At 33.2% G+C, this 12,722-nt stretch overlaps 3 protein-coding genes across 4 annotated transcripts in view; 2 read left to right on the forward strand and 1 right to left on the reverse strand.

Moving 5' to 3' along the window:
- Positions 1 to 3,310, forward strand: part of Glipr1l1 (GLI pathogenesis-related 1 like 1) — a 44,921-nt gene extending 41,611 nt beyond the window's left edge. For both annotated transcript variants that reach the window (XM_005374327.1, XM_005374328.2), the window contains one exon: positions 3,050 to 3,310. In XM_005374327.1, coding sequence (XP_005374384.1) covers positions 3,050 to 3,141 — 92 coding nt within the window. In that variant the 3' untranslated portion in view covers positions 3,142 to 3,310. The remainder of the gene's footprint in view (positions 1 to 3,049) is intronic.
- Caps2 (calcyphosine 2) overlaps positions 1 to 9,309 on the reverse strand; it is a 103,374-nt gene extending 94,065 nt beyond the window's left edge. Inside the window, exon 1 of the mRNA XM_005374331.2 lies at positions 9,290 to 9,309. The gene's annotated coding sequence lies outside the window, so the exon portion shown is untranslated. The remainder of the gene's footprint in view (positions 1 to 9,289) is intronic.
- Positions 9,310 to 9,439: 130 nt separating this feature from the next.
- The window catches only part of Glipr1l2 (GLI pathogenesis-related 1 like 2), a 34,497-nt gene continuing 31,214 nt past the window's right edge, over positions 9,440 to 12,722 (forward strand). The window contains exon 1 of the mRNA XM_005374333.1: positions 9,440 to 9,711. Within this exon, the coding sequence (XP_005374390.1) occupies positions 9,478 to 9,711 (234 nt within the window). The 5' untranslated portion in view covers positions 9,440 to 9,477. The remainder of the gene's footprint in view (positions 9,712 to 12,722) is intronic.

Genomic DNA, 12,722 nt, shown 5'->3' on the forward strand with positions numbered 1-12,722 from the left:
AATTAGTTAGGAAAAGCTATCAATTCTACTAAATTGAGTTTGGCTAGCAAAACATCGAATGTTTAGGTAAACTGGGAAGATCTACAGATAAATTTGGTAAGAATTGACATCTTCACAACAGTCACTGTTTCCCCTAATTAATAGCTTATCTAGGATTTCTAAAATGTCCTTAAGTTTTTAAATTTTTTCTTCAGGGGCTGGGGATTTAGCTCAGCAGCAAAAGCGCCTGCCTGGCAAGCGCAAGGTTGTGAGTTTGGTTCCCGGTACCGGAGAAAAACCAAAAATAAATAAATAAATAAATTTTTTCATCAAAGATACTGTACATCAAATTAGAATCCTTAAAGACATGGAATTGTTGCTACTATATTTAAAATTACATTTCCTGATAAATGTGGCTAATTTAAAACATCAGTGTTTTGGCTCAGAAGTCTGCTGCCCAGGAATCTTACCAAACTCTTTGTTAATTTTCAATAGTCTATTGATTCACTTGAACTTTCTGCGATGATCATGTTACCTGTAGGACAAATGCAAATTTTGCTTTTTCTTCTAATCTTTATATCCACTATTTATTTTATTAATAGTAACTGGCAGCTGATTCTCCAGAGCAATGTTGAACATAAACTGTAATAGTGGATATCCTTTTCTTATTACTGACTTTAAAGACAATGTTTCAACATTATGCATATATATATTTTTTGGGGGGGTACCGCGAATCGAACTTACGACCTCTTGCTTGCTGGGCAGGCGCCATGCCGCTGAGCCAAATCTCCAGCCCCATGCATATTTACTTTAGATTGTTTTTCATTTATCTTCAATGCCAGGCTAGAGGAGTAGTCTTTTTTCCAAATTTTGCTACCAGTTTTTAACTTGAATGAATCTTTAAGTACAGCAGTTTTTCTGCATCTATTAAAATGATCCTATACTTTTTCCTTAAGTGTCCTAACGTTGTAAATTTTATCAAGGGAGTGCTAAAGCAATACAGTCATACTGAATAATTTCAAAAGGTACCAGAAGTTAAGTGATGAATCAATAATCCAGTATTACACTGGAAATTCTTTGTGAATCACGCTGAATATAGGAAATTATGAGATTCACTTAGATTGATTTATTTCATTTGTAGATAATGACAGTTATCAGTTCCAGGTTGCTCTATTAGAATAAAAATTATCAGAAAGCATTGACTACTCAGCATGTGAAAATGAAAATGCAATTAGAAACATGAAAGGTCTTAATATCCTGAACATGTATATCAAACACTGAAAGAAGATTAAATTCACTATATATTTTGCAAATCTGAATCTTTAAACTCCTGAGCTTTAATTGCAATTCACTGTAATTTAATTGTTAACACAAACCAAAAATATTTACTTAAATATGAGTATCTGAGGGATGTGATGGTCATATAGTGGATTCTACTTACATCTATTAACTAAGTACAAGTCCTTGATTTTCCGAAACTACAGTTCTACTAGAATATAGTATCACTGAATAAATTTGGAAAAATAAAAATAATCCAGTATTAAAACTTTCTTTCTGCAATAAATCAAATTTGCTCATTCAGTTTCCTTTATAGATATACAACATCTTAAAATTTTTCTATATATAATTTCCTCATTTAATTTTAGAATTATCTTTGACCTATAATTTTCCTTCTTCATTTCCCCTTACATGATTTTGACTTCAAACTTGTAGTAGCTACAAAATAAGTTGGAAATGGAATGCTGTTTCATTTAATATTTTGCTTACAACTGTATAAGAGTCTCATTATCTCATTTTTCAATTTTGAGATTTGTTATACAAGTAATTTGTCCTTATGTGTGCATTATGGTTGTAAATTTTAATTACTGATTTAATGTCTTTAACGATTATGTGCGATTCAGGCTTGGAGAAAACATTAGTAAGTTCTCACATATTTATCTCTCCTCTATCTATGGTTATGTAATATTTAGGTGCTATAACTTTTGATTTGTGCACTTTCTCTTTCTTATTGATCAATCTTTATTAAAAACCAACTTTTATCTTCCTTGACTTCCTTTTTTGAGAGATAGGAGATATGGTATAATGTTAAAATAGATAGATCATGGAGTCAGTGACAACTCAGCTGGTGATTATGAGGATTATAATTATGATAAATCATATAAAATGACTGAGCTCAAAACAAAGTAAGGGCTCCATAACTTTTAGCTAGTATTATAATTAAGTTTCTGATTATTCATTATCAATAGACCCCATTTATATTTTTCATAGTAATTACCACTGTCTGAAATGATCATGCCTTTAGATTTTTCTCCACTTTACTATAAAAGAATTTCATTTATTTATTGACAACAAGTATATCTGAAGCTTAGACTAATCTTCAATATATAGTGGAAAGTGGATGAAGGGGTCGGGGATATAGCTCAGTAGTACAGCGCCTGCCTGGCAAGCACAAGGTCCTGAGTTTGATTCCCAGTACCAAAAAGAAAACATACAAATGAATGGAAAAACAGCAAATTAAAAAAGAATGAGTTCCTTAAGAAAACTAGATATTATTATAATGGTAAAGGCAGAACACAGTTTTGATATGGAAAACATGTAACACAAAATTTGGAGCAAGGACTACTATAAAGATGAAAATGATATTTAAACTCAATATGAAGGAATGACATTCTGTCAGAGGTTTGAATTGGACATGGTGGAGCATCAAAAACACAGTTAACTACTTTGTAACCTTGTCTATTTTAGATTTTTGTGCCTTTAATATAAATATTCTAGAAATATTTGTCAACATGACACTGTTGGCAGGGCACATTATAAAGATCTTGAAGTATTACAGGGTTTGTGTAGAAACTCTAAGTTAAAAAGTCAAACTAATTTTTCTAAACTTATTATCTTTCTACTAAAGCCAGAAAAACAAGTAAATGCTTTTCATTTTGTATTCTTTTATATTTTTAGGATTTCCAAAACCTGTTGTACTAGACAGTACATATCAAAATATTTTAGTATTGATTCAATGATTTCTTCCACCTGAAATTAAATTGAGCTTTTAATTTTTCCATTTTATTGACAGAACATGAAAACATGAAGCCCATGGGGAGAGCACCTCAGCGGACAGTATATAATCTACTCAGCATAGGCTTTGTTCTTCTGAGAACTGTTTAATTGTCATTTATATGTGCAAAAATCCTTAAATTTTATAATAAAGGAATACCTAATGGTTAAATGTAACTCATCAGCAGTTTAATTATCTATTAAGTCTTCCGTACTCTTGCTGTCATCCAAATTTAATGTGTTTTTAAATAAAATATATTGTAATTTGGAAAACAGAAAACAATAAAGTCTTAAGGTTTTTTTAAAAAACTACATTTTCATGTGTCTGTAAAGAGTCTCAATCTCTAATTTTTGAACAGAAATGAATTTTCAATATATTAAATTATCATGCTTTAATGAATGGATTAAGTCAACAAATTAAACTCCAAAAGTAAAATTAATTAAACACTTATGATTTCAACGGTAAATTTATGTGCTGAAAATTATAATTAATTCTTTTAGGAGATTGTATTTTAAAATATTTCTGTATATATAACAGTGCAAATAATGTACCTTTTTAAAGCTATACAAAATTATCTATCACATAGGTTACAACATTCCTACCGACTGGAAGTACTCAATTCTGGCATTTCTTTTGTCTAAGGACAAAAATCAAAAGCATCATTCAATGAATTCAGTTTTAAATGTCATAAACACTGAATTATTGATTCTTGTAGACCATTTTTTTATCTAAGGCAACTCAGCTTCCACCCTCTGTATATATTTAAAATCACTATTAAATGTATTTCTAACAAGACAGAGAATTATTTTGTGTATGTTGCCAAATATTTAGGAATTTGCACATAGCTGGGAGATTCTTGCTGTTTTTCACAGTGAAGCTTAGTGGGAAGCATACTAAAACTAAGACTTGCTGGGTGGGGTGGTGCACACCTGTAATTGCAGAACTTGGGAGGCTGAAGCAAGTGGATCACCATGAGTTCTAGGCCAGCCTCGACTACACAGTGAGACACTGTCTCAAAAAACCAAAAGCAAAACCAAAACAACAAAACTAAGATATGAACAAAGCAGGAAGTTGGTGACCTTAAACTTAAACCTAAAGTTACATATGTGCACTTAATTATACCGTATATATATATATTTTCATTTCATTTATCATTGAAGATACATATGATAAAAACAAAAAATTAAACAGGATGAAAGATACAGGAATTAGAAAATAAGTGCTAAGAATATATTTATGCCAGGAAGATAATAAAAAAAACACTTCCGACCCTTACATATTATTTGCGGGCACTTATAATTAATTTGAAATTCTCTTTCAGCTGTTTTGCCAGTATGCATCATCATTCTGAATTGATTGGTTTAGCTAAAACTAGGTAACATAATCTATAATAAGTTTACCTGGGCTCACAAACGGCACAAGGGAAAGAAGTAAATTATATAATTGTCACTCTCAGTGGAGCTATCATTGTGGGTTACCTCAGGAAACCCACATACCACACAGGTCCATGTCCTCTAGTCAAAACCAACAGATACTCACCCTGGGCCTACCTTGCGACCAGGGACACCACACTGATTATTATAAGAACAGTTTAATAAATAGTTTTTAAAAATGCACAACATATCCAGCAACACACTAAGTATTAAAAATTAGTTTTACTCCTTGTCAATATAAGTGAAAATGATATAGCATTTTAATTTAATGATAGTAATGACTAACATTGAGCAGTGTTTATAATACACCAAGCACAGTTTTACATATAGTAACTAATATAATTCTTTGGATAATTCTGTGAGGTAAATACTGATTTTTTTTTTGTTTCAAGTACTCACAATTCTGAACATATTTTCATAAGCTGCATTATCATTTATAAATACACTGTGTGAGAGTTATTTTGTTGTTTTGTTTTGTTTTGTTTTGTTTTGGCCCAGGCTGGCCTTGAACTCACAGTGATCTTCCTACCTCAGCCTCCCAAGTGCTGAGATTACAGGCATGCACCACCATGTCCAGCCTTGAGAGTTATTAAAATAGGTTAGAAATGCTGTCTTTTGGTGAGATTATAAGGAATTGTTCAGACATATAGCCACATCAACTACTGACCTCAAGAACACGTGTATATTTAGCAGTAAAAAAATTATATAAATAAATAATGTTATGGCTTGGTTTCTAGGATAGAGACAAACTGTATTTGAAATGCTCAAAAAAATGTATTATGGAATCTGGTTATATACAGTCCATCATTAGTATGTGAAAATAGAAGCAGCACAGATATTTCTACCATACTGTTTTTGGCCTTTTGAGGGTTCTTTCTTTTTTCTTTTTTCTTTTTCTTTGGAAATGGCCTATTCATCATTATTTTTCTAATGTTACTGGTGGTACTCATTTTCTTAGAAATTTTTAATGATTCCTAGCACATCAGGGATTTTAATCCTGTGACATTTATCTAACAAATATCTTTCTCAGTTGTTTTCCTCTTACATTTTAATCTATTTTCAATGTTGGCTTTTATATGTAGTATCACTAATTTTCTCTTATAATGTTTCTCATGTGCCATTATTAAAACATCCATATTTACACTACAAAAAAGATCAACTAAGTCAGGTCTTATGGAAAAGAATAAGAAAGAGTCAAGAAAGGAAAAACAAAGTATTTTCCCAATAGCATCTATATACAGAACAAAATAATCATTTCATTGTCTGTAGCTTTGTTATAGTCATTATAACTAAATATGCACAAAAATAAAACTTTAAACCTGCTACCTTTCATCAAAACTAGTTAATTTTCTTACAATGTCAAGTACAATGTACAGAAACAATACTTGAGGGATTTTTAAAAGTACAAAATCATGTGACATAAGAAGCTTAATTCCTTTGTTTCTAAAGCACCTCTATTTTTTAAAAGGAAGTAGTATCTGTTAACCATGATAACATAAAAATGGGTATCACAAATTCCGCAGCAGTTGGATTTAAGTAAAGTAACTGAAAAATATAATTTTCCATATTGCTTGTAAAGAAATACATAGTTTTATCAAAATTCTCTAGCATTTCCAGTATCTTCAAGAAGCTTAATGCACTAAATTATTGCATCACTTTCAAAATTAAGAAAGTTAAAAATTTTGGAGGGCTAGCTAAATAATTTAGTTACTTGCTCATTGCTGAGACAGAATTTAAAGAAAGAAAGGTTCATTTTGTCTGAGGGGTAGTAGAAATTATGATCCATAAGCTGGTTCCAAGACAGCATGGCAAAGGGGCATAGCAGAGGAGAAACAACTCATGACACGGTGGCAGGAAGCAGAGAGAGATCAGGGGAGGAGTGGGGGAGATAGACCCTTGCAGGCCACACCCCCTGCTTTGCCTCCCAGTGTGTCATCTACTTATAACCTCACCAGTGGACTAATCCACTGGTCAGTATCATGCCTTCATGAATCAGTCACCTCCCAAAAGCATCACCTATGGGCACATAAGGCTTTAGAGGGACACCTAGATATAAACCATAACAAGTCCCAAATTTTAATATTCAAAAAGTCACAAGCAGCAGAAACTTCTGAAAAGTGTAACACATCTTTTGATACTAAGGTTAAAAATTATATTTAATAAATATTATGTAATACAATAGTTAAAATACTCATTTATGATATGCCTCTTTAAATGTTTTTGAAACAATATCTTTGAGGGTACAATGCAATTAAAATTTTTTTGTATGAAGTACATGATATGGGAGAATTCATTAATAGATCTTAAAGGTTGAATATTTGCAGAACCTTTTCAGCAAACCCAATTCTATCTGCAATAAATCACCTGGACAGCTTTGTGTGCTCTCACCTTTCTACTTCCATGTTAGTTACCTGAGTTTGAAAACTGGGTCTAGATACTATTCAAAAGAAATCAGAGTAGTTATATTCATTTCTGGCACAGACATTTCAGAACAAGAAAGGTTATTAGAGATAAACAAGGCATTATGTCATGATAAAAGAGTTAATTCTTCAAGAAGTATATGACTAGTAGGATATCAAAAGTATGTGAGGCAAAAATGGAAGATAGAGATGAAGAAACAGAGATATTTACTATTCTACTTGGGAATTTCACCACATCTTCATTAGATATATACAGATCCAGCAAGCAGAAAATCAATAAGGACAGAAGAGAACTTAACAGCACCGTGAGTAAACTGCAAATGATTGTCATCTACAGACTACCTCAGCCTGCATTGACAGAATCCTTATATTTCTCAAGCTCACTTGGAATATTTATCAGTACAGTCCACATTCTGGAGTAAAAAAAAAATATCTTAAGACAGTAGAAATCATATAATGTTTGGTTTTGGACAATGAAAAATTAAACTGCAAATCAATAACAGAAAGATACCTGGAAAATTCCAATACACATAATAATATGCTTCAGAACAAAATTCTGAGTGAAACTTCAAAATATTTTGAAGTAAATGAAAATATTATTTATAAAAATGTACGAGAGGCAGCAAAATCAGTGTTCAGAGGGAGGATGAATAGATACATTAGAAAAAGTACATTTGCATTGAGCAGATATATCAGAAGACAGATCTTAAATCAAATTTTTCACCCTAAGAAACTAGAAAAGGAAGAGCAAATTAAATCCAAAGTAAGAACATGAAAAATAGTAAAATGAGGACAAAAATCAATAAAATTGAAATAGAAAATAACAAACTCAAAGATGTTTCTTTGAAAAGATCAATAAAGTTGATAAGCTCCTACTCCAGTTAAGGAAAAAGAGAGAGGACATAAAGTACTAATACAAAAGTGAAAAGGGGGATTATCACTACAGATCTCTTTGACATTACAAGGGTATTTGAGGAATCCTATGAGTAGCTTTATGCCCACAAATTTAATAATCCAGATGAAATGGATCAATTCCTTGAAAGACCCAATCAAACTCACACAAAAAGAAATAGACAATGTGAACAGGCATATGCTTATTAAATAAATTGGGTCAATAATTACTAGCCTTTAAAAGCAAAAAGCATGAGATGCAGAATAATTCATTTGTGAATTCTACCAAATATTTATGGAACCTATTATTCCAATTCTCTAGAATTTCTTATTCAAAAGACAAGGAAAAAATACTTCCTAACTCATTCTGTAAGGTCACCAGTACCACAATACCAAAGCACACTGCTTGGTAATATGCATTAAAAGAATAAATGCATGCATAAGTCTATCTTTTATAGGTATATTGCTTCTCAATTATGTTGAACAGAAGATTATTTTAAAAGTACTTTTCTCATTATGTATTTTTATCTATTTACAATGCTCTCTTTGTGGCAAAATTCTGTCCTAATGTCAATGCCTCTGGCTATCTCCTTAACATGTAAAATATAAATGTGTACCCTAAAACAAATAGACACAATTCTTTCATGCCTAGAATTTAAACTCTTCAAAGCAAGATTTTATTGACAAAAAATGTTTGCCTGGAGAGACTAGGTCAAAATTTGGTAGGTTACTAGCCATTTTTGTGTGAAAGAATGAACATTAAAACAAAAACTGAGTTCTTGCTTACTGTAAATGTGACAGTTTGTCAGTGAGGAACATGAATATTAACCTTTCCAAAGCAATCTTTCTAAATAGTGCTGATAAGAAAAAATAGAAATATTCTAACTTTATGATCTTTGGATGATTTACTCTAAATCTTGAGTTTTCTACTCTTGCATTTGTTTCTTGGTTTTCTACAAAGTTTTATTTAAAAATTAAAACAGACAACAACAAAAGCTAAGAGAAACATCTCAAAGAAGTCTGCCTTAAAGATCTTATTCTTTTTTGTTTTGGCCTTTTTTTTGAGACAAGGTCTCCCTCTGCAGTTCAGGCTGGACTTGAGCTCACTCTGTAGCCCAGGCTGGCCTCGAACTCGCAATGATCCTCCTGCCTCAACCTCTGGAGTGCTGGGATTACAGGAGTGCGCCACCACGCCCGGTTTAAAGACGTTTATTCTACCCGTGATGAACAAATGAATAAATGGTGAGTCATGCAGCAAATTTCCAACTCAATGGATAAGAATGGGAAAAAAAAGTTAATTGAATTTTTATCAGCAACACAGGAAGAATGACCGTTTTTCCCTTGCATAAGTAGAAGATTCCTCAAACATGTTAATTATTCAGCAACTAGTATTTACCATGCAAACCTAGAGCTGGTTAACAGATGAAGATACAACATTCTGTGTCAGAAATCAGTTCTAGATAACATACTTCGAGAGACTAGAAGGGTAAAAAGCTTGTATCGCACTCATTTACCTCCAGTCTCCCTTTTAGTTAGTAGTGAGGCATTTACCAGGAGTTTGCTCCCCTCGGAAGTTGTGCCATCTCCCTTCACTTCCTCTTCCGCTTTCTGCTACCCAGGGTTCCCAGCACCGCCCCGTAGATCAGCAGGGCAGAGGGGCGGGCTGGCGCATGCGCAGGGGCCTGTCCGGCTCTGGGGGACCATGAAAGCCGTAAGGCCCATCGACCTGGAGTGGTGCTCCCAGTTGCTCCCCTTGGCCCTAGGGAGATTTTGGAAGCTGTGGCTTTGTGAGTTGTGGATACTACTGTTGGGTTCCAGTTTGAACGCCAATTTTTTGCCCCACGAGGAAGACGTAGACTTTATCAATGAGTATGTGGACCTCCATAATAAGCTCCGCGGCAAAGTCACCCCTGGAGGGGCGAACCTGCGCTTCATGGTGAGGCCGGAAGGCGGTTTCCCGAGCCGCCACCTCCCTTGTCACGGGGCTTCCTTCTGAGTAGGAAAATTTAAGCCCTCTCCTCTGAGTCCTAAGAATCTCGGAAACTCCACTTGTAGTTTAGGATCTAAAATATTGTACACGTAAGTGCGCTGCCCCTCGAATACATGGATACCACATGATTTGGTGTAGGACGCAGCCTAAGGCAAGCAGAGGCCCTCACCTGAGGTGCAGACGTTAAGGGGCCACCAGTTCAAGGTACTTTAAAGCAACGAGCTTTTTTTTTCCCTAATTACAGATCCATGCAGAAATATCAGTAGTGAACATTTCAAAAATTTTAAATGAGATAGCATCCTTGGTATGAATTTGAATCAAGTGAGGCCCGTTCAGGATGTGGCAAGTGCAAGTTCAGTTCATGCTTTTATTTGAAATTTTGAATTTTTCCCATTGTGGACATTTTCACATGAATTCTGACCTTTAAAATACTATTTATTTTGATTATTGAATTTTTTGGCACCCATTTCGTATTTTCCTCCCGCGGTAGTCTTAGTCTCCTTACTCTAGACTAGACCCTGATTTTGCATTCCCTCACAATGTTCTTACTGTCCTGCACCCTGTTTTATCCTATTTCCGTTTAACATCTCATGGACTAGTAATCCCTTGTTGCTACGGAGATTTTATGATAGTCATTAAAAATGGCTACAAAATTCAGCAAGAAAATAACCATTCTTCTAGAAGGCATTTAGTAGCTTCTCATCTGCATTAAAATTATATTGTAAAGATGACCTTCCTACACATGTCCTCTTATCTCCTTCAGGATTGTTCCTTACCAACAATTTCAGATGTGAGATAAATAAATTGAGGGTTTTTTTTTAATTGTAAATGCTATTTTTATTGGACATATTTTAGTTCTTGTTCATTTTTTTACCTTTTGTATTATCACCATTTCCTCTTTTAAGGAATATAAGGTACTTTTCCACGATATAAGGAAAAGTACAGCTTTTCCTTATATGTACCGCCGTACTTTGATACTTTACTGCTTTGAGATTCATTGAGCTTGATACTTGGCGGGAGTTCATAGTTTATTTGGTACTGAATGCACAAACTAGGACTTGTCCATGTGAATTGCCTGTAATTAAACAAAGTGTTTATACTCCACGGTTTTGGTATTGTTGCACTTCCTGAAACCAATTAATAATTAACCACGATACCACAGCGGTAGTGTTTGCTGAGCAAGATTTTTTCCAAGCCAGATTTTCATCTTTTGAATTCAACCATAGAATTTAGAGATATTGAGACATTTTAGCAATTTCTCACCTTTTCTGTTTTCTTCCAAATTTGTAATATTCTTCCTCCTGAAAATTAATAAACACAGAATATTTCCTTTATAGATTTTATATTTATAATCTCTAAAAATTACACCATATTTAAAATATAAAGTATAAAATATACTTGTGAACCCACATTCTATAATTTAAAATATGAACACATTTAAAGTAATGGTATTTTTGGTATAGTTTTAAAACTCTACATAAATTTTTCCCTGTTTCTTCTTTCTAAAAGTGCTTGTGTATTTTTACCAAATATTTTCTAGGAAATAAATAATATATGTAAATACCACAACATTATGTTCTATTTAGAACTTCTCCAAATACAGCATACATGTTTGGAAATCACATTTTTTTTTATTCTACTAGTTAGTCTTGAATTTGTTATATACATGCTTCACAATGAAAATTCAAAAATTAATCAGTACCAATAATTTCCTTCCTAATATTAAAAAGACCTCAAAACACTTAAATTTTGAGTACCTCCTTGTTATGTCCATGCTATTAATGTGTAGTGTTTTTGTTGTACATTGTTTTAAAATACCAAAAAAGTATTGCTTTCAAAAATTAGTGGTAAAAAACACATACTGTGATATTTACCAGTTTAACAATTTTTTTATACATGTTTTATTTGTTTTGCTAATACCGTCAGGACTGAAGCTACTGTCATTTCCCTAAAACAGGGAAATCCATCTAAAAGATAGCTTTTCAAAAGATAGCAATGTAAAAGTGGTAGGACCAGGCATTTGATATCTTTTTTTCTTTTAAGAACTTGCAAGCTGCAGGAAAACATGTGACCAAGAGTGTTATGATTATCCATTAGAGACTTTCATCAATATCTGTACCAATTTAAGTAACAATATAGCAAGACCCAAAGATTAGGGGTGACAATGTACATAAGGACTAATACATTGTACCAATCCTTAAAAAAGTCATTGTGTCAAAGAAACTGTTAAGTGTTCTCAAGTTATCAAAATAATTCACATTAAGTACAGAAGTGGCCCATCCAGATTACTTCCCATTATGCTGTATACTTTTCAAAAAGTGCCAATCAAAGCCTAAGTTGAATTTTGACTTTTGTCTTACACAATTATCAGCTGTTAAAAAACAATTTACATGTGTTTTTAATCACAGTCACTTGGCCAGATGAGCAGTGCTGTCAAAGCTGGTGCTAGCTTTCCATGTGTGATTAGGACCCATGCATAATTTGGTACACCTCTAAACAGTTAGTGCTCAAGTTTAACTGGAAAAGCTGTGAAATGCAGCTGTTTTGCCAAATCACACTCCACTCCTTCCACCTTTCTCTCAAGGAAAATATTTGTCAATTGCCATTGAAAAACTCTAGGACTGATTTGTAGATTTTATCCAGTGTCCAAAAGTCAGACTTACTTTTGTTCAAGCCACTTCAAACAACTATGGAGATATTATCACCCCATAAAGTACATTGTGTTTTACTCCTAAGCAAGAGTGAGTAATCTGCATATCATGTGCAAGGTTCAAGATGATGCTTAGGACAGAAACATTGAGAGTACAAAGAGTTTCCTTCCAGATCTAGGTAATATAAAGCTAACAATTTTAGTCCAGTCTTTGTGGGATGAAAACAATCCTTTTACAACAAATTTCCTGAAAGGGAGAACAAATAGATATTAACTCTGCTGGTAACATGTTATGGTACACTGGCCA

This window comes from Chinchilla lanigera, unplaced genomic scaffold (genome assembly GCF_000276665.1).
Source record: "Chinchilla lanigera isolate Chin_1 unplaced genomic scaffold, ChiLan1.0 scaffold00004, whole genome shotgun sequence".
Lineage (NCBI taxonomy): Eukaryota > Metazoa > Chordata > Mammalia > Rodentia > Chinchillidae > Chinchilla > Chinchilla lanigera.